Source organism: Camelus dromedarius, chromosome 12, assembly GCF_036321535.1.
Source record: "Camelus dromedarius isolate mCamDro1 chromosome 12, mCamDro1.pat, whole genome shotgun sequence".
Classification (NCBI taxonomy): Eukaryota; Metazoa; Chordata; class Mammalia; order Artiodactyla; family Camelidae; genus Camelus; species Camelus dromedarius.
Genome location: NC_087447.1, coordinates 29042350 through 29064930, shown reverse-complemented (window position 1 = coordinate 29064930; position 22581 = coordinate 29042350). Strand labels below are relative to the sequence as shown.

The window sequence follows — 22581 nt, the reverse complement described above, 5'->3', positions numbered from 1 at the left end:
GGGCCCTCGGCACCAACGACAGAGGCAAAGTGGACCCCAAGGCCACACTATATGCAGAACATACATGCGGGATGACATCCTGAATGTGCGCATGGCTGGTTAGATGATGAAGGCATGAAAGAACAAACACCCAAGTTTCCGGCCACAGTCAACCCTCGGGAGAGAGCAGACTCCTAGAGAAGCAGCCGCGAGGAGCCTGAGAGCAAAACTGGAAATGCCTGTTGTGAAGCCTTCACAGGTATTAACAAAACAAAACGTGTATCCGTGTTTGTCAGCGGTGTGTCAGCCAGCTCCTGGCGCTCCACCCTTACACCCAGGACTTATTTCCCGTCTCTTGTGTAGGCCAGATACAGTCATCAGTGCAACTCCCCAAGCAAAACTAGTCCACATAGGGGAAGAGGAGTGGCTGCCCTGTTAAAGTGGCCCCATCAAAAATTCTATGGAAAAGAAGGTTGGATTGAATAACCGTTCTGCCAGGCTCCTACAGCACACTTCTCTGTGCAGTACAACTAAAGTTTTTGTTTTTTGTTTTTTTTTTCCAAACAGAGCGCACTGTCCTTAGAGAAAAATAAGACTGAGAATCAATCTTACCAGTGAGAATGGCAGAGTTATGTGAGGATGACCTGGAATGTATGTTTTTTAACATGTGGAGATGTTACCTAGGCTATAAATCTTACAAAGAGGGCACCCTGTAAAAACTCATTCAGGACACTACACAACAACTTTCAGCGAGAAGCCAGCCTAGCAATATTGCGACACCGTATCCCGGTAGTTTTAATTTATCTTATAAAGCACTAATTATTTAATTACAAATCTTGGGGGAAGTGCAAAATTACTTCTCAAAAGAGCATCCTCTTGGGTATGAAAGTCCCAAGCTTACAAAGACTTCCTTCCTCTGTGAGTTGGGATATCTCTCCCGAACTCAGTCCCTAGAAATAAGCATTGAAAGCCTGGTACATGGTGCGCTGCGGTTCTGTTCCACTCAACACCGCGGTGCTGTTTAGACCCAGTATTGTAGCTTGGTGAATAATGAATGCACGCTCAACTTTCCACTGCAGGAAATTCTGCAAGTGGCAACATGGGTCCATTCCATGTGTGTCATTGGGGCTGGCGGAAGCCCATGGCCATGGTAAGGCATTGTTTCCACTGGAACTGATGCCTGCACCGGCTCTCGAAACTGGGCAGTATTCCCACGGCAAAGCAGGGGCGAGGTAAGAGACTGAGACCTCACTTAGAAGTTCGCTTCTCATCTTTCGTGACATGCACTCTGTTGGTGAGGCTGTAGAGTAACAGTCATTCTCACTTAATGACGGTGGGAGTACAAACAGTTGAAGATCTTTTTGCAGGACAGTGAAGCAACACTTATCAATTTATAGATGAATTTTCCTGCTGATCCAGCAATTTCACTTCTGAGAATAAACGTACAGTGATAGGAAGGTACATATGTACGCAGAGATGCATACACAGGATTATCAATTGCTACAAGGCATAGGATAGCAAACATACTATTTCCATCTAAAATAAAGTAGATAAGCCACAGAGCATGTTTACAATGAATTCGTGCAACTGTGAAGAACAAGTTAGCTCCCACATACTGATATGGAAAGCTCTCTGAAATATATCGATAAGTGACCAAGCAAAATACAGCTCAGGGTATGTATACACATACAGATTCTCTTTTGTTTTAAAAATAGGGGAATATAATAATATTCATATTTACTTGTATTTCCATAAAACACACTAGAAGGGATTCACATGAGACTAATACAAATGACCACCCACAAATGGTATATGTTGGGTGGGGAAACTGGGGCAGGCACAACACTGGTGGGCAAGACTTCTCGATGTCGACTTTTTAATACTATTTTGATTTTGAATCATGTGAATAAATGATCACAAATTAAATGAAAAAATAACGAACTAAAAAAATGTTTAACCTAGTGGCTTTGCTTTTGGCAGCAAAGACTCTCCCACACGGCTCTGATGCAAGAGACACTCAAGAGATTTACACCAGTTCTGGGTCCTGATGGTGACTAAACTCAAAAGTCTGGGGGGTGGGGGGTACCATCTCAATTTCTGGGACATTTTCCTGGAAGAAACCAGGATAAGGTGGGACAGTTGGGGACAGAGGATGGTCTCTGGGGCTGGGGGCTGAAGACCTGAGTTCTGATTCTCTCTCTCCCACTTGCTATTAGGTTGACCCTATGAAATGGCTGATCATCTGCCATATCTTACCATCAAATTGGGTGAATCTGTGGGTGAACCTTCACGGGTGAGTTCAATGCAAGGACCCTGCTGCCTCAGCTCTGTGACAAGAGGAGGGTAAGTGTTCTCACCCTGCCTGCCGCAGCATCATGCCCAGTGTCACCAACGCGTGGGAAAGGGTTCTATAAACTGTAAAGAGCAACCCTACAAACAACCATTGTGAAACACAACATCAAGCTGAGGGGTGAGCACGGCCAAACATACGAGGAGAGCAAGACCCACTCCCAAAAGTCTCTGAGACACTGAGATAGTGAGGAGGAAGGCAAACTTCCAAAAGATGGGATCTAAATGTAAACGGAACACAAAAGCAGGCAGACAAAGACTTTGAAGAGGACGACACATAGTTAAATGACTCCATATGTGGTCATCTGCAACTGAATATGCTGTACATTCCAGAAGTCTAAAAGGGAAATTGAAGAGATGTATGTGGAACACACTTAAAGGATACGGACTTGCATACAGATGCAAGATCAAGGTGGAAAGAATGATCAGGGATGGGGGATGGAGGGGGTAGAGCTCAGTGGCAGAGTGCACGCTTAGCAGGCACGAAGTCCTGGGGTTCAACCACCAGTGCCTCCATTAAAAATAAATAAACCTAAGTACCCACCTCAAAAAACTTTTAAAACAAAAGATCCAAAAGGATGGCTCTCATCCTTGTGATCTTGCAGTCAGTGCTGCCGCTGGAGTCGTGCACCTGTCAACACACAGGTAGGCCTGCACTCCCCTCCAAAATCAGGTGCAAACTTCAAACACTTTTGAAAATGCTCCCTAGAGAACCTTTTACCCTAAATTTAAAAACTGCATGAAAAACCACTCTTCAAAAAGGCAAAAAAGAAAAACAAACAAACAAACAAAAAAACCCTTCTCATCTCTCTACGTAAGGTCATCTGGAAAGCAGATCTCCCATTAACCAGACGGTCAAAGTTGTACCACAATGTGCCATGAAAATCCAAAGGTTGTTTTCCTCACCTTCCTGAAGTGAAACATTCCAAGAGGTAAGGAAAATAAACCCAGGAGAGTCACTGGTGGTGCCCTAACTTGGTACTCCAGAACTACCTCTGATTAACAATAAGAATGTGATCTATTAAGTTAAGGATTGCTTTATTCATTCAGCACAGGTTTTTAAGAACTCACCAAGTGCAGATGTACTTTGCTTCAGGAAAATCATTTTCAAAGAAGCTTCACGTAAAGAGGGAATAATTAACTTGGAAGTTCTTAATGGATTCTTCAAGAGACTGAATCCTGAGTTTAAATCCTCACAGATTTTCAAATATAACAAGAAAATCAATGCTGGAGGTGGACACACTCCCAGCTAATTGTCAATAACTTTCAAGGAAGTGTCAGTGCTGCCCCAAGTGGCCAGTTTTACGTGGTTAATCATGTAGTTAGAGATACACAAGATCAAAAACAATTCTTTAAAAAAAATGTTTACAGAAGCACAGGGACAATGAATTGACACCTCCAAGGAGCAAGCCAGGGTCAGGTATATAAGCTCATGTTTCATCAACAGAGCTTTGGTCATTTGATCGAAGTTGAAGGTCACAACCTGCTGTGTTTCTGTCATTTCATCATGTGAAGAAAACTCAGTTGTAGTCCATGTTTATCCCATGAGTTAAAAAACCCCACAAATGTTTTTGAAGCTACATTTTTACCTCTTCTCCCTTCAGAGCCACAAAGGTCACGTAACTTTCTGTGGTTGGGTTATCTATGAAAGCCTTCCACTTGGATGTCAACTTGTCAGACGTACAGCTTAGGATGATTATAACTTAGTGTTCTCCTAAAATTAATCTTTTAACTTTTTGTTCATTTAATAGACATCTGAGCACAGATACTGGGGACACCAAAACTAATGAGACAGAATCCCTGCCTCTGGGGACTTCACTGTTAGAAAGGGGATGGAGAACGGGTAAGACACAGAAACAGACCATTACAGTTCATTGCAGTATACACTGCAATTGATATATGCACAGGGGCATTCCCCAAAGAGAGAATGAAAAGGGAGGGAAGGTAGCAGAAGAGGAAGCTGTTGGTCCAGGTTTTTGTTCCAAATGGACCATATTTTATAGACTAAAAGATTATCATCTATAATAATACAATTATTGTATTTTACCTGATCTGCTAATCTCTTAGCACCCACGGCCCATAAAGTAGAGGACCGATGAAGAATTCAAAGTTGGTGAGCTTCTCAGGCATGTAAGCTGGAAACCAGAAGGCTCATTTAGGAATACTTACCTAGAACTCATTTCCCATTTAGAGTGCTTTTTTAGCTGAATATGCCAACGCTGAAACCTTCATCTTTTCCATGGGACATGCTAAATTATTTAGCAAATAGCTGTGGCATCACCTAGTCCATATGTGCCCATCAGTCAGCTAAGTGCCATGGGGACTAAAGACGTCATGGGAGACATCGTTCTTGCTTTCAAAGGGCTGATGATTTCAATTGTTGCGTTAAGACTAGAGAACATGAAAGCAAAAAGCTAACTTGTAAGGCAGCTTCTTAGGGACAAGGACCACATGCCTCATTCAACTTTGAAAAAAATTACCATTTACTCAACATCCCCCTAGTACAAACTGGGGGTAACCATACCTCCTTGAGGCCCTTGGGATTTTGAACTGAGAAAGAACAGAATGAAGTTGTCAAATGAGAATCACAATAGCGAGTCAGAGTCAAGTTAGCAAAGCTGTGTTAGAAAACGGGGTGGGGTCTACTCCCTACTACCTTGAACCAAGGTCCTGGGACCCACAGAGCTGGAGGTGGGAAAATGGGGACTGAGGGCAGAGGTCTTGCAGGACATGTGAGAAGCCAGCCACATGTTTACTGCTCACTGCATAATGGCTAGAACGCCAAGAACCGCCACATTTGGCCACGGTGGTCCCACAGAGTAAGAGAGGGGTGGGCTCATTTCAGTGCAGTGGTCTCTTGCTTTGGGAAGCAAGTCCCCTGTGGAAACACAGGATGGGGGAAAGGACTTGCCTCATACGTCATTTGTACGCACAAAGAGTGTAAGTAACTTGTCCCAGATCACAGACCTAGTGAGTGACAGGCTTGGAATGCAACTTGATCACCAGGTCCAGGGATGTAGGTCCCAGGCCTGGGCTGCCTCATTTAGTTTCTATTTAAGAAATGTTTCTTTAAAGTTAAACCTATCCTGGGCAGAATACTCCAGAATATTTTTTCTAGACTAAAACATCATATCCACAGCTCCGAGCAGAGAACCTGATACAGAGAAGATTTCACAATGATCTCATAGTTGTGTAATTATTGTTTAGATATCAAATTGTCAGATACAGGCCACAGATGATCTAGGAATCCAGAGAGGGCAAGTTTTCCCTTTTTGGGCAGGAGTCTGTCTAGAGGAAGTCAAATTCGAGCTGGGCCTTCCAGAATGAGGAGGATTTAGATAGATGAAAGGAAAACAAAGTCAAAGAGTAAACAAATTAGACTCCAAAGATGATAACAGAAGAGTTCTGGTTTTGTCAGTGTTGGTATAAAGTGAGGCAGATTCGAGCAGGAAGCATGCTGATACAATGATTCACTGTCTTGATAACAGAAGTCATAAAAATGCTCTTTTAGGGCTCGGAAGTACCACTAATGACAACAGTGGCTGAAATTCATTCAGCATTTACTATGCCAAGCACTGTTCTGAGCATGTTACATGGATTAACACATTTAGTCCTTACCACAACCCTGTTAAGAGTTTGAGGCACAGAGATTCGAAGTCATTTGTACAAGGTCCCAGACCTTGTTAAGTGTGGACCTGGGATCCAACTCGCTCCTTGGGCCCAGGAATGTTGTCCCAGGCCTTCTGCTCCCACATGAAAGTAAGTCTGTGATTAGGAAATACATTTCGAGTCAAAAGAATATCTTCAACAGGCCTCCCACTTCAAAGCTTCTGAATTTCTGATTATTTACAAGGCTGCAAATCCCTTTTAACCACATTCTAATCCAAGTATTTGGACAATGAAGGAAATGTTAACTCTTCCAATTTATTCGGTTTCTAGTTCAGCAATTCTTAAACCTTCCTGCCCATCTGAACCACCTGTGGAAGTTTCTAAAAATAACGTACAACCGGGCCCTTCCCCAAACCTGCAAATCTCAGGGATGGGGACCCGGTAGCTGTATTCTGTAAAAGTTTCAAAGGTAATTGTGATGATCACCCTGTTTCAGAACCACTGCTCCACACTGTGCTCTCCAACACTTCACTTACGGGATCCTCAGCTTTAAGCCAAATTATAACCAAGAAGTTCAAAAAAAAAAAAAAAAAGAAGTTCAAGGAACAAGACATCAAAAATCGTATGTCCTTTCCTCCTCTTTTCAAGAGTTAATTTTTCTTTAAAAAAGGAAACTAAATTTAAAAACTCCATGGAATAAACATTTTTTTTTTACCTTCTCATCACCGGTATCTTCCTTGGCTCACAGAAAGCCAGCCACCTCGCCTCTAGTGAGAATGGACAGTCAGCCAGGGTGTTGACACTGGCCTACATCTGTGCCAGGCACTCACATTAACGAGTCAAGGGTGAAATACAGTTTCTTACTTGACTTCTGCAGGTCATGGTTGCAGCCAGACTGACGGTAAGAGGGCTGGATTAGGAGTCACTGAGCTGTAATCCTTACTCTGGTTCTAGAGCTGTGCATCTGGATCAAGTCACGTAACTACTCTGAGCTTCCGTTTCCTCATCTGTTATATAGGAATCATGTATCAAATCGAATGAGATGTGGATGCCTTTTCTTAATGCATGGCGCACCACACCTGCGGATGAGATTACTAGCCAAGTCTGCAATCTTGCCTACACGTGACAATAAAATCATGATGACTAACCAACTGAATTCTGGTCCCAGTACCAAGGCCTACCGGGGCTTTGCACCAGGACAAGTCAGCATAACCTCTGATGCTGCTCGAACAGCGGTGGAGAGGGCCCCCCTAGATTTTCACATGAGACTGACTCCGAAGGACAGTCAGAGGCTCTGGAATAGCAAGATGCTTCCAGGTTTTAAGAAAACCATTGCCAGTGATGTGAAAACCAGAAAAATACACTGGAATTTTAGGGAAAACATTTCAAAGCAAATTTTATTAACAATGATAAATTTTGATGACTAATAAAATCTTTAAGATAAGGTCATCCTGCATTGCTTCTCAGTTGTTACACGTCTACAATTACCTCTAAAAATAATGCAGTGGGGAAAGTTTCACGTAGAAGCATCTACTTTACCAAGTTACCACCTGTGAATACTTTAAGCAGGCGGGTAAACACAGATCTTGATTCAAGAGAATGGCCACGGGGACCGTCAGGAGGACAGTCGCATCATGATGAAGGAAGGAAGATTGAGGACTTCGGGATTTCTGCTTATTGACTTTTCTCTAGAACGATAGTTTTTGGGCTGGGTTTTGCAGAGAAAGGAGTCAAGAGACTTCTTGTAAAGGGAGAAATGGAGGTCAAAGAGGCAGGACACGGATGTTCTCAGCTGTAGTTCAACCAGAACAGCAGGGCTAAGTTTTGTTTTACACACTGGGGTTCCAGATAAGATTCTGTTAGAAGAAGAAGAAAAAAAAAAGCAGTCCTACAAATGTGCTTATTTACATTTACGGCACTAATGTGGAGGGTAGTGGACATGGCTCTGTCCCTCTGATGTTCTCTCAAAGAAAGGAACGGTCTCTGGTACTATTTATTTATGACTATTCTGATTGCCTTGCTCAGGAGTGAAAGACAAGGGTGCGAATGTGGCTCTGGGTTTGGGATTGGAAGGAAAGTGGGACCTATGACCACTTCCTGATCCTGGTGTCATAGGGGAACCATGTGAAACTTTGCTTCTTTGTTGTTTAACCTATCAAGAGGTTAAACATTTCTGAGTTGATGGTGCCAAACCATCCTCCAGTTCCACTGACATATTTACATGATCCACGAACACTACATACAGATTCTTATTTCCACCATGTATTTGAGCAAAAACACCTCCTAACTTTGCAGGGAAAGGAGACCACCCAAAGGATTGAAAAGCAGTTTTTGGTAAACCCTAAAAAAAAAAAAAAATACCATTGCTAAACTTAAACATGTTATTGACTAATGTTTAAAGGTAAAAGAATATTCACTACACGGATTTTTCCTTCTCTTTTCCCCTACTCCGTATAATCATGAAACCAGCTTCTAGTAAGTAGAAGCAGTCTCACACTTTAAGTTTCTTTAGAGGGGAAACACACAGGATTTATAAACACTGTCAAATAAAAGACATATTCCTAAATACTAGTAGGCCCAAACATGTCCTTGTAAGTAGGGAAAAACATCCATCATAGCATCAGTGGAAAGGAACAGCATCTTTAGTCCAGAAGTTCTCCTTCTGCTGTGGTTTCTACTGGCATCATTACTAGAGTTCCTCTTGAAATATCCTCAACTATATATACAGTTTTATATATATATATAAAGATCAGTCTCTTCGAAGAGAAAGAAGTTGTTCCAAAACATCACAGTCCATAACTGAAAATACAGTATGGGCAGGAAGTTCTGAAATAACTCAGAGAATGTGTTCAACAGATTTTTTAAAACTCCTTTAAGCTAGTATACAAAGAGGTCATGGAAGCCTTACCTGGGGGAGTCAATGGAGTTCCTTCTCAAGGAGCACCTGAAGATGGATGGATCCATCTAGCCCACCCAGTGCCTGGCACCCACTAGGCACACAATTAATGCTTGGTCAGTTAATAAATAAGAGAATCACTCCCTGTGTATAACACCTTTATCTTTTTAAAAATGAAGCAGCTTGGAAACAGGGGAAAAAGAAAATAGATGCAGAACATAAACTATAAGATATGTGATGTTCTAAAGGGGATGTAAATAATAAACTGTTTGCTTTGCTGACTGACAATATGAATACTTGAAAGCAGTATCAGAGACTGTAAAGAATAAATATTCATAAGTACTAGGAGTGAGCTGTGCCACTGATGGTCTAAACTTGCACCTTAACGACATCTCCATGTTGGTGAATCTCTGACTGTTCTACACAAGAGCAAAGTAAGCTATAAGTAAGTGTTTTTTAAAAAGTTAATTCTATCCCTGTTGAAGCCTGATAGGGTTGGGGGAGAGGTCCGTTTCTTTGACAGTTAACATTTCAAAAGAGAAACTCTTTGGAAAACTGTAGTATCTGAGGATTCCATGGTCCCCAGAAGGGGAAGGGGAATGTTGAGTTTTGGGTATTTTGTTGTTGTTGTTCAGCTGCTGAACTCTCTAAAAAAAAATCTATGTCAAAATTTAATTTCTTAAGCTATTTGGGCATCTGAATCAGGTCAGAACTCTTTTTTAAAATAATTCATTCTGTCTGATCCAAATGAAAAATAACTACTTTTGAGAACCCATTCGTAAGTATGGAAAAAGTATAAGTCTAGCACTTTGCAAAGAAACGGGGACGACTTCTGATGCTCAATTCACGATGCTGCACCTGTCCAGGCAGAGGAGTCAAAAACAGAAACCCATGACTGTCGTCATCAGGAGTGCATGTCCACTAAAAATAAGGCGCATACTTATATGTTTATACTTACATGATCAAAATATTTGAAAAACTTAGGAGTACAAAGGTACTTCAGAATAGACCTGACTCCAACCTTCCATGTCAGTATCCATCCTTCCTTCAAGGGTTTCAGCCTTGGCTTACACGTTTATAGCAGGAAACAGATCATATTCCAAAGAAGCTTCTTTTTTTTTGTTGGAGTATAAACTCCCCCCCAACACAGTGCTTTGTATGTAGTGAGCCTTCACTATTTCCCTAATTAAATGGAACTGAACATTATTCTGGATACTACGTACAGTACCTTAATTTCTACGGCTGGTCCCAGGTCTGTTCTCTGGGGCAACATAAAATAAACCTACTCCCTCCTCCTTGTGCTAGTTCTTCCCATTTGTGAAGACTGTCCTCTAAATCAGGATGTCAGAGACATATCCCACATGCCGCCACCCTGACCCAGCATTAACATCAGAACATTCCTTCTCACTGAGGCTGGACAGCTTCAGAATTCTTCTTAACCCAGCCTTCCAGGGTATACCTACCATCACGAGTCTCTCAGGGAGAAAAGATACATTCACCATTCCAGCCTAAGTTTTCTCATCCCCAAGCCACTCATTCCAAGTTCCCTCAACCATTTCTCACTTGCAATCAGTTTCAAGCTCCCCTAGGCACCCTGGTCACAATGACCTCAACGTGTACCAATTTGTCTATGATGTACCTAAAGCAACTGATTTTAGTTCCTCAACTGAAGGTAATATTCTATATACAGTCAACTTAAAAATGGAGGAAAATTATCAGCTTCCCCATTTGAGTATTATGTTTCTACTGGTGTAGACCAAAATTACAGTAGCTTTGTTCACATCCCCCACCCCCACCCCAATATACACATACCACTGGCTCACCCTGAACCTCGGCTTATTTAAAACATCTAAGTTTCCTTTCTACAGTCTAAGTCAGCCCCCTAAACCTTGTCCCAACTCCATATTCTACCCTTCAGTTATACAATTGACTTTTAACCTAATCATAGTATTTTACATGTAAGTAAATGCAAATGATCCAGATTCTATCATTCGACAGAATGTCTGCTGGCTTTATGTTTCAAAATGATAAGCATATCGTCTGTGCCTTCAGAAGCCATCATCAGCCAGCGTGTTAATGCTGGATGTACTTTCCCCATGTTGCATAAGAGAGAACACCTTCAACGGTGTGGTCTAGGAATGTGGCCTGGGGCCCATGCCAAGCATCTCTTCCAGCGGCATGGAGCAAATTTCTCGACCTTCAGATTCCGCGTGATGTCAAAGAAATTTATCTGTGTTTAAAAACACTCCCCATAATTTAAGAAATAAATGAACATGTGAAAAGATAGAGAAACTTGTTCAGCTTGGGCAGAGTTTCAGTTTCCAAAAGCAGAAAGCAAGTATCAGAAAATGCAGCAAATGCTGATGGTAGCAGCTCTAAACCAAGAGTGATTAGACTACATCCCATGTGGCAAACATTTTACTCAATGAGTTTCCTTCTTTCCCTCTCTCTCCCTCTTCCTCTCCCCTCCCTCCCTGTCTCTCTCTCTGTGTATGTGTGATACACACACACACTTTTTTTTAAAGCAATTTTTTCTCTGATGCTTCTACTGATGACACAGTATACAGACAATACAATGACTTTCTTTGGCTATCTGCTTACCAGAAATTGGCACAAACTTAACATATACTGTTTTCCATTCCCTGAAGCACAATGACTGGCATCTCCACAGGGACCCCCGAAATTGAAAACATTTAAACAAAAATCCACCAGTAGGTATATAGCTGCCACTGTCTAAATCAATGTTAATATTCTTATGTTCCAAACATGATACTTTTATGAGTGAACCAAATTGTGCCTAAGACATTCTAGAGCTAAGCCAACAAAAGGACATTTGTAGTAGGTACTAGAAAAACAAAAAATAGTATTGTTGCATGTATTTCCTCCAATTTCTGCCTCTCTGCCAGCAAAACAAATAAGCATTTTTCTCCCATGATAACGTTTCTTCCTTGTCTACACTGGTGCTCAGGACCTGAGGCAACTATTAATCAATTTATTTGTTCATTCAACAATATTTGTCAAAGAGCCTCTTCTGCTACCACAACTGTTTTGGATGCTCTTGTGGGAGCAGAGTAAAAATGAATTAAATGTAGATTTTGCCATCAAAGAATTTTAAGCTGATTTGTCATTATTGGTTTCTGGTTCCATTGTTATTTTTTGGTGCTGGCTCAGATGTACATCTTTATCCTAAGACTGAAGCAACTCTCACAATTTCCTTCTTCTGGTTCTTTCTCTCCCCACTCCCCAGTCAACTTTTTTGGTGTTTAAAGTCTTCCTACGTATATGACCTTTATTTTATTCTTAATTCTTCTCAAATCATGAAAGCTAAAATTAGATCATAGATCAAAGACATTCTTAAGGTCACTCTACTCAATTTATTTGGTGTTATTATATCTCAGAAAGGACAATGAATTGCCTGTAGCAAGTAAATAAAATCAGAACCTTTGTCCTTAGCGCTTAGGGATATATCCTGGAAAATAATAAATGTCAAAAAGGAGGCCAGCCCTTACTCCTGGCAGGTTATTCTACACTTGGCTTAAAATGCTGAAAGGACTTAGTGTAGGTAATGAGTTAAGGATCTGCCTGTTTTAGAACCTCATCTACAATCCCAAGTGCATCCTAAACTATCCCAACACATACCCTCACCACGTCTGAACAGAGCAGCAAGGTAGTCCCAGTAGCTGTAGCCTTGGGAAAAGGGGGCATGTGGCAAATAAGCCGTCTGGCTGGTAAAGCTGGTGATTTGTTCTCTAGATGGCACTGTTACTTCAACTTCTGATGAGTTGCTTAAATTCCCTGAAGCTGTCCACTTATCTTCCTTCAATTTCCATCATATAAGTCTTCAGTTTATACATACTAGTTGTCATGAACTGACAGATAGCCTTCTAGCTTTATTTTAAGAAGCCATTTTGAAGTTCAGTGATTTTTTTTTACCATATGATTTTACACGTTTCCTAGTTATACTGTCTTAGAGTTAAGGAATCTTCCCTTTGCCTGCCCTCCTCCCTCTAAAATGCAGAGGCATGTCAAAAACACAGACGGTCGTCATAAAGCTTCAGTCAGACCAAAGGAATCAACATGAAAGCACATTTAAGAGCTACTAGGTTCTGCGAGCTTTCAAAATCAGGACATTACTACCATGACAACCAATGAAAAGTCCTTTCAAGTGGACCTTTGGGGGAAACTGCATGACGTTCGTTATTCTCCGGGCTCTTTGGAAATAAACTTTCACTTTATTATGGCTGTCACTGAGGCTTGTGAGTTTACTTCGCTTCCCCAGAGTCCTACACCCAGTCTCCAATTCATCTACTGGAACCCAGCCTCAAACTTCCGGCAGTCTATGAGTGAGACATCAGGGCAGTGAGTCACTGCTTAGCTTCCAGTATTATTGGGTCAGATTTGTTTCACCAAGACCATAGATGTCCCAGAGTTCATACTTGAATTTGAGTGCTTGCATTTAAATGAAAGCTCCTACACCTCTTATTTAACCAGATACTCACAGTTTTCTTACAGAAAGAACACCTTCCCCTTCACTTAGAAAACACGCCCATTTATCACTCCCTCACCCCAAAAAGTTTTCCGAAGTCAATATATCAGTAAGCGCCATTGTTTCATGTCTATCATCAATCAATGATTCCATATATTTAAAAACTGGGTCCATGACTTTTCTAAGGCTTTAGTATAAGTATTCTGGAAAGCCAGAGATGCATTTAAAGTATAAAATTATTTAGGATTACACAAGTCTACACTTCACATGGAAGTTTAAGGAGACTTAGAGGACACATATGGCTAAGTTTAAAAACACCAAAGCCTTCCTCTGTTTCCCAGGGTTGAACCCCACTTACAAATGGCATACGGATTTCATTTGCCAACATCATTTATCGCTTAACATTACTCCATCCTAAACAGAGTAAACGGATGCAGAGCGTAACCAAGAAGTTCACTCATTCACTTCTGAAGCCCATCTGGGCATGTTATTCATCCTAATTAAGAAAATTTATCATGACGCAACTTCATGGGCTTCTGGTTCAAATGATTTCTTCCTCCATTTAACAACAGACAGCATTTTCAGCCTAGAATTCCCCCAGATTCTCTCCTCCATTCCTCTGTTAAAATGCAGTTCACAGCTTGAGATTACAGAGCCTGCCAGTGGCTGAATGGCTGCACTAGATGGTTGAGAGTCCTTCAATTAAGCAGCAATTTTGCAATTAGTGGAAACTGAGGGCTCCACAATAATCTTTTGACAACAAGTTGAGACAAGTTAGCAATTACCCTATTAAAGGGATATGCTCCCTGGCACTGGGCGAGGCTAGCCCCCTCGCACAAACTGAAATCTTCCATATAGGGAGATGCAAGTTGAAAATTGTGTCTCAACCCATTAAAATAAATTCAGTATTAGGGACATCTGAAGTGGCGGTGCTTTTCCTTTTAAAAGATATTCTGCGTTGAGCTCTTATATACTCTCCACGCTGTTTTTAATCAATAAGTCTTAAAATTGTTCTTCTCTCTACTCTGGGACTAACTTCCTAAACCTAAAATGTTAATGAACTACTTGTATATGACCTTTCATTGTGTACATCTTCAGTATTCTCTAAGCTTAGTAGAAGATTAAGTCAATGATTAAGACCTAAAGCTGCTGGCTGTTACATTCCACAAGTTCACCACCTGGATATAGAGCTGTGTGTGAATGGGGGTGGGTGTGGGTATTCACAGAAGGTTCTAAAGACAAATGTACAAAAAATGTAAACAAGCTCTCTGCTATACTATCAGGTGGACGTGCTCAGCTTTCGGTGTGTGCTAAGCTACAAACCAGAGCTATTCATGTTTGAAAGAAATGAGATTATCAATCATCTGCATTTTGACTATTGAAAAGCTGGGCCTCTTAAAGACTCCAGGAAGAGAATAACTTACATTCCAATGGTGCCCCTACTAAACAGGAAGCCCAAGGACTTTGATCCAGGATTTTAGAAATTTGCATTATTTACAGGATCCTCACGCCCACCCCACCCTCACCCCCTCCCGGTGAATCAAGATGAACCAGCAGCATCCCAGCACCTCCCCACCCCTCTTTGGTCATTTTAAGATTTAGACAATTAATTCATATAGTAAAAATGAATCATTTGAGGTGGTCATTACATTTTGGGCAAATGATCACTGTCTTGGTTTCTCTTGGTTCCTTCTGATTGCAAGTAAAAGTTATACTTATTGAAAAGACATCATAAAACAGAGTTCCTAAATGCTTTATTTTCCGCATACTCAAATGTTAACCTACTATAAAACTTAAATGACCTTAAGTATCGCCTTAAAATAAACAAGGTTTCCAGTTACTAATCCAGCTCTGAATGGGCAATGAAAGGCTCCAAAGGTATGTGAAAAATTACTCTGTTATTTTGCTTTAAAAAAAATGTGATGTCTAAGTGTGTATGCAATGTTCTAATGCTTCAAAACATGTACGTAAGTCTTGTTTATCTGGAAATCATTTCTTTCTGCTTATATCATTTATAAATAGAAATGTTCTGTAATGACTTAAAATAGCTCTACATACATAATGTTTCTCCTGTCATAATACTTAGTACTGGTCTATATTTACCAACTTTTATCACCTTTTGCAAAATAAAGTGAGAGAGAAAAAAAAAAAAGAGGACTGTATGACCCTGGAATTCCAGTAACGGTGACCAACGTGTTTTAAATTCCAGTTAAGGTTACGGTTATATTTCAACAAGTGTCTCTTTCCTTTCTCACCTCCACTGCTAGTCTGGCAATGAACTTAAAAAAGAATCTTAAGCAAGGTATTTGCAAAATCAAGGAACAGGAATTAGTGACTGTTTTAAAGGGGTGTGGTTCCCAGGGTCAAAACTTTGTAAATTTTACATGCGATGTGATCTACTATTTTTATTTTGATGATGATGATGGTAATAATAATAATAATAATAATAATAATTTGAAGTGCTATATGCCATAATCTCAGAAACCTCTAACATAAAATTTATAATATTGCATGAGGTAAACACTGAGGGGTCCGACGTTTAGACGAATTAAATCTGTAATCATAACCTAATAAGTAACATGCAAAAAACATAAGTAGATATAAATATAATTTTAAGGCCAAATGACCCCTGACTTTATAACAAACTCATATAAAAATAGACATTTTTGGATAAAAATAAAGGAGAGGGGATATTTTCCAAGAAGTCAAGCCAATATCAGGGTCTCATTTACTAACATTATTATATGCTATTAAAATTCAATGCGCAGTTTTATACGCTAAAAAAAAATCAACGTTCCCAATTAAATATTGCTTGGCTTTAAAAGATAACTGTACTAAAGGAATTAATAAACACTCAGAAATATGCTTTTCTTTGCTTCTGGCCAAGAACATTCCTGCATTCTTGTCAGGAAATGTTCGCTGTTTACTGCTGACACTGAGGAATAAGAGTAAGAGATCCGAAGGACCCTAAAATAAGATCTAACTAAGAAGCCCTAACACACCACCAATCGTAGTCCGTTCCCCTGGCTCGAGGAAAACTTTTTGCATTGGAACCAAAGAGGCGCGAAGAGTCGAAATTCATCCGAGTTGGGAGTCAGAAGCGTCATTCAACAAGGTCCCTCCTCCCTGTTACCGAAGGGATCCCTCAGTGCCATCCCTAACCACTTCCCCACCCCCAGCCTCCCGCCCCCAGGAGCTGCTGTGGGCAGCTTGGCCGGCAGAGGGCACCCTCTACCTTCCCTAGCGCCGCTCTCCCTGCCCCCTCCTCCTTCGGGCCCCTCCAACCGCGTCCCTCCACCCCACTCCACCCCGCTCCACCCCCAACACACAAACACAGCATCCTAAGACTGTGACTGTGACTCTAGCACACCTAGCAGTTCTGAGGCTTTTCTCCCCAGGGGTGCCCCCAGTCTGCAATTCCCTTTCTCTGCCCGTCGGGCAAAAAGCCTCCAACCCTCAGCTATTTCCTTCCAGGCACAGCTCTCTCACCCACTTCCCCTTCCCAGCTCTGCATCCTCAGAGACCCACCCGAGTCAGGACAGCCTTCACACACATCCCTCCCGAGACGTGAAAGTCAAAACTTCTACTTCCCTGGAAGGTGTCCCAAGGGAGGGCACGAGATGGGAAGAGGTGTGAGCACAGCTGGCCCCGGAGCCCCGCAGCCCCTTTCAGGTTCGAGGAGTGTCTCAAGTTTCCCTAGATACACTGGCATTGGACCTGGATAAGTCCGCTTTGATCTCAACTCCTCGGGAGCAGGTGATCGTGTGCAGCCCTGCCGGAGCCTCGGGGACGGGGATGCTGGCTGCGGGAGCAAAGGGCCCCCCAAAATATGCGAGGGGACCGCTCAGACAATGTGAAAATTAATACCCCGTCCCAACGCCATCACCTCAGTCGGGGCCCCGTAGAGCTGACGCCCTAAGTCACTCTCACGACCCCTCCTCTGCTGGGGAGGGTTTCGGGAGACCCCGGGGCGCCGTCTTCTCCCGTCGCGCAGCTCTGCGTCTCCTCTTGGCTTTCTCGCCCCCCATTTTCAGGGCTTCCCGGGGTCCCTCTCTCTCGGGGGTCCCTGGCTGCCCCTCAGGGTTGTAAGATGGAAGGGGAAAGCTCCTCACGAGCAACTCCAATCCCCCCTTTTCGTGGAGGGGAGGAAAGGGAGCGTTCTGGCCTCTTCCCATAACTTCGGGCCCCATCAGCCAACTTTCCCGGCAGACGGGCGTCTCCCGCGCCAAGCCCCATGCCCGACGCTCGCCTACCTCGGGGTCCACACAAAGCTCACGGGTCCTCGGCGGCGGAGTCACATCGTTGTCCCGCTCCTGGCCCCTGAGCCCAGCCCCGGTCCCCGTCGTGGAGCCGCTCCCCGCCGGCCCCACAGCAGCGGTGGCAGCTGCAGTTCAAGTGTCTCATCAAAGCTTCACGAGGAGGAGGTGGGGGGCGCGCCGGTTGGGCTCCTCGACCCCGCCCGAAAGCCCGCAGCGCAACGGGGTGCGCGGGACAGCGAGCGGGCGGGTGCGCCCCGGCGCGGCGGCGACCCGGAGCTCCAGCCTGCGCCTAGAGCTCGGGTCAGACATTATTTAGCTCTTCGGTTGAGCTTCGATTGGTCAAACGGCGCCGCCCCCCGCCCCCCTCCCGGCTCGCCCGCGCCACCGAGACCCGTGCGGGGCGGCCGCTTAAAGGGAACGCCGAGCCTTTTCCTCGCCCCCGCTCGGCCCCCGGAATTCCCAGGGCTGCCGGGGCTCCCTGGCCCGCGCGCCCCGCGCCGCCTGTCACCGGGGCCCCAAGACGTAGTCCCGCAAACCCCGCGCGGGTCCCCAGGGCGCCTGGACAGGACGCACGCGCCACGCCCGCCGCTCTGTGGGGGTGCCCTAGCCCCCGCCCCGGGGAACCCCGCATCCCGCGTCCTCCGTGGAAATCCCGGCTGTGCGCGCGGAGGCGGGAGGGAACCAGCGCGAATCCAGCGCCCCCGGGATCTGGCTCCCCTCCCTAGCAACTCCCTCCGCCCCATCCCAGCACCCAAGTTCTGCGGGAGAGGGCGTGCGTTTCCCGGGCCACAGACACACCTTCCCGCACCTTCCCGCACGACGGAGCTTGCAAACGCGAGCACACAATGAAATTGCACAGAGCATAGGGGCTATTGGTTTACTCCGCTGCCTTAAACGCGCCGGCTTAAACAGAGTTCGTGCACTGACCTCTCTGGAGTTTGCCTAATAGGAATTCAATCAAGATAATAACGGCATTTTTTATTAATGAACACCCCCAGATAACGTTACACCAAGTTACTTGCTCCAGCCAGGAAGCTGAGGCAATGACAGACCTCACTAAATCCACAACGCTTTCTAGCCCACCAAACAGAGAAAAACGGAAAGAGAAAGAAAGAAAAGAAACCCACCTTTTCAGTCACTACTTGTCAAAGTAAACATCAAGGCAGCTGCTCTGGGGAAGACTTCGGCCCCGAAACTCCCAGACTCTATTATTTTTTTCACGATTCCTTTGGTTAAAAAGAAGGGGTAGGGGGGAGTCTTTGGTGCCCGGTATGTACTTCTTCTGTTCTGCAGCAAAGAAGTTAAATTATTGATAGTGGAAATTGCATGGCGGAGGTAATACCCGCACCCCCTGAACGAGGAGCTCCATTTGATCTCGGCAGAGGCAGGGAGATTTCATGCTAGCTCGCCGGGGGGAGCGGCTGCGCGAGCAGCCCTCTCCGGGTGAATGGGAAAGTGGGTGGGAGTCCACGAGAGGGCTCCACGGTGCCTTGACGTGCGCTGTCATATGATACCTCCGCTGCCTCGAAATAGACACTCCAGTGCACGAATTACCAGAATCAAAATTCAGCGCATTTAAAATGATACATCTTTTATTAGAAGAGTTCCGTTCCAGGGCATTGCACGGTTTTGCAGATGTTTCCACTTCCCTCCCTAGCAAACTCACACACATAAACCAACCCTTTTAATAATGAACCTGGGCAGCAAAGATAAATAAAAAGCCTTCTGTTCTAACGTATTTGTGTGTTGTGGGGGTGGTAGGAGTTAGGGGGTAGTTGGCTCAATTACTCCTCTCCTCTCGCCCCCCCCCCCCTCCCCAGCAGAAGAGCAGTCTTTCGGATTCTTATTTGCCGGTAGCCAAGACCCTTGGAGAGAACTTAAGTGGCTAGGGTCCAAAGGACCGTTTTCAATTTGCCATTGGACGAACGCTTTCAACCGTCTACCTAGGTTCCAGCTTTAAAGCTGGATTTTCTTCCCATTAGTTCGACCGGTTCGTAGGCACTAGGACAGACCTTATAATTTAGAATGGGGAACAAAACAGCGGCATTTAACTTGAAGTCCTTGGACCTCCTCCGAGCATTAAAATCACCTGGGTGCCTGTTAAATGCAGATTTCTCCTCCTGAAATTGTGATTTAGTAACGATGGGGCAGCGTCCAGAAATTAGCATTTTAACAAGCACCCCATGCAACTGGAATGCAGACTATCTGAGGTTACATTTTGAGAAATATCCTTTCTTAAGGGAGGCATAGATGAGTGTTAGGGAAATCTCCCATCCCCCCAAAATTTGGTAGGCAGTTTTCTGTGTATGTGCATTTTTTCTGTAATCTTAAAGGGGTTTGACCTAATAAATTGCTAAGACTCATTGCTTTTAAGAATTTCTCTAAACACGCGAACATTAATTTGGGGAAAGGGAAAGATTTATAAACAGTTTCCTTTCTGGACCCTCTTGTGGTTATCAGGAATGTGCTGTTGAACTGAATATATAATATTATATACTCAGTTGAGTTTACCTAAGGGTTGACAGTTAAAAAAATGAGTGCACTTATATTAGCTATTTTAGAGCTTCCAAAGACGTAACAGAAATTACTATTCTTGTTTTATAAATGAAGAACCCAAGGCTCAGTGCCACGAAATAATTTGCCCAAGTTCACACAGCTAAATGCCAGAGACAAGGCTTTAATCAGTCAGAAACTCCAGCTAGAAATATCCCTGACTCTCCCCAGCCCCCCAAAAGGGAACCTATCTGTTTCTTGAAAGTGTTACCAGGATGTGTGATCTTTCATGGCATCTTTGCACATTGTTGGACTGAGTAGTCAAATTATTCAAATATATGCATATTCTTAGAGTGTCACACATCTAACTTTGCACCTCTTGATAGTATACATGACCAATACAAGCTACCCTACTGCACAGATGGGGAAGTAAACTGCAGAATATGTAATGGGAAATATGCAGGCTAGCCAGAAGCAATAAAGGACAGAGGCCATGAAGCCTGGCTTGGCCACCTCAAAGAACCTCTGTATTAATTCCTAGGAGTGTAGGCTGAATGCAGACGTAATTTCTTTTAATATTGCAAAATAATTTGAGAGGCTTGTTCATAAATTAAAAAAAAAAAAACTTGTACTACCTTATAAAGTACTGAAGGAGCCCTACCCTAATTGTTTTAATATAATTTAATGCTAACTTCAAACCAATGGTTACTTTCCAACTTTAAATTTGCTTGAAAATGAGTTATTTCCCCAGATTTTTAATTTGTAATTTAGTTCCTTCCTGAAAAATCCCTAGCCAGTGAACATCCAGAAACTTAGCATTCTCAATGCTGCTGAATGAGAAGTTATAGCAAATCTACCTGCTAAATTTACATTGCCACGTCAGCATTTCTGCTGAAGGAAGGAGTGTTATTTCTGAAACACTGTTTGTGTCCATGGCCAGTCTTATTCCTACTCTCCCCTGACGTTAAACAGCTAGATGTATCTTTACTTTCCAGTGTGTGGAGCAGTTCTACTGAGGAAAAGACAGACGAGTCAGAAATGGCAGGAATATTTAGAAATAAAGGAAAAACACCAACTTCAAATAAATCCTCAGATGAATCACACCTCTGAACACTTTTAAGCACTTCCAAACTTTCTGATTGGTGATTATAGTGTTACCAAAAGCATAAAAGCCCAGACTTGAAACACTTGCCTATTTGCCTTAAAAATACATCTTACATTCAAAGACAATGCCAAGATAAACTAAGATCCTACCAGTGTCTTGCATGGAATTCTGAATAATTTTTTTCTTTGTTTAATTCAGGTAGCATATAGAGATAGTGTTAGAGGTCTAAGGTCAAAATTTCACAAAATTATTTTCCTGCTGTGATCAATGGTGATGCTGAAAGTATAGAGTACATATTTCTGATTCTTCTAAAAGACTGACCTCTGACATGATTGAAATACAGCAAAGATTCCAAATGTGTGATCTGAATGTTTTCTCCATCACCAAAAGGAGGAAAAACTTCACTGCTTGAAAAGAAAATGCTCCCTATTTCACTTTTGTAGGACTTAAAAAAAATAATTTTGAATTTGTCCAAATCTTTATTTATTTTTGGTTATGGTCTAATACCATCACAATACAATCTTCTAGATGGACAAAGGTCAGGAAGAAATTCCCATCTATTCTTATCAGGAAACAGAAGCTAATCCTCATTAGTGTCTAAGTGGGGAACAGAGGCAGTAAGCTCAGATTTGACACTGACATATTTTTTCTATTAATAATTTTAATTGGCTGAGGTCAATTCTACTAACACTATAAGCATTTTATGTTTCATTATGTTTATTTAAGTTTCCTAGTTACCCCTGCCTTCAGTCGTCCTTATATAAAAAAAAAAAAAAGTTGTCTACAATCAAATGAATTGCCCTCAAAAACTGCTGAAAATTAGAGTAATTAGCAGGGGATAATACGAAGTAAAACAGAAAACTCTCCTGCTGAGCAGAGTGGCAAAGATGTTTTCAAATTCATGCTGCATGATTTAACAGACCCAATCCAGCATCCAACTGTCACTCACAATCCTCCAAATTATTGAGTCAGGCTTGTCCTGAGGAAAACCTTAAGTGAGAAATAATATCCCTATTCATTACATGGTACATTACTATGAGGTGTACTTCTCCAAAAGCTTTTTATGAACCACAAGCATAGATGTGTGCCCTACTGAAATGTGTCCAAATTGGTCAACACCTGTTCCAGGAATTATGTAACCAGGCATGGCCATTAAAGGCAAACAAAAGAAAGGAACCAGAGTAAGAAAATGTTGGAAGGTCCAAGGTTGGGAGAGTAGAAGGAGAAGGTCAAAACCTGATCCCATCTGGGAATAATATTTAGTTGGATCATGAAAAACAGCCCCCCAAACCATTATGAAACCACTGAGACTCACTCCCAAGCATATGAGAGTCATCAACTTGTAACCCTCCAAGGTACCAGATTTTCCCTGAGAACATTTAAAGATGAATAGTGAGCAATAAAT

The 22581-nt window shown here is 42.8% G+C and overlaps 1 protein-coding gene across 6 annotated transcripts in view; it reads right to left on the bottom strand.

Annotated features, from left to right (window-relative positions):
• BDNF (brain derived neurotrophic factor) overlaps positions 1–22581 on the bottom strand; it is a 50861-nt gene that overhangs the window by 13784 nt on the left and 14496 nt on the right. Inside the window, exon 1 of one of the 6 annotated variants that reach the window (XM_064492488.1) lies at positions 18706–19000. The exons of 3 other annotated variants lie outside the window; for them this stretch is intronic. Coding sequence is in view for 1 of the 3 variants with exons in the window: in XM_064492492.1 (XP_064348562.1) it covers positions 18377–18442 (66 nt within the window). In the remaining 2 variants the exon portion in view is untranslated. Of the gene's footprint in view, positions 1–17572; positions 17710–18376; positions 18469–18705; positions 19001–22581 lie in introns of those variants that run through there. 2 more of the 6 variants (XM_064492492.1, XM_064492491.1) reach the window with 2 other exon arrangements.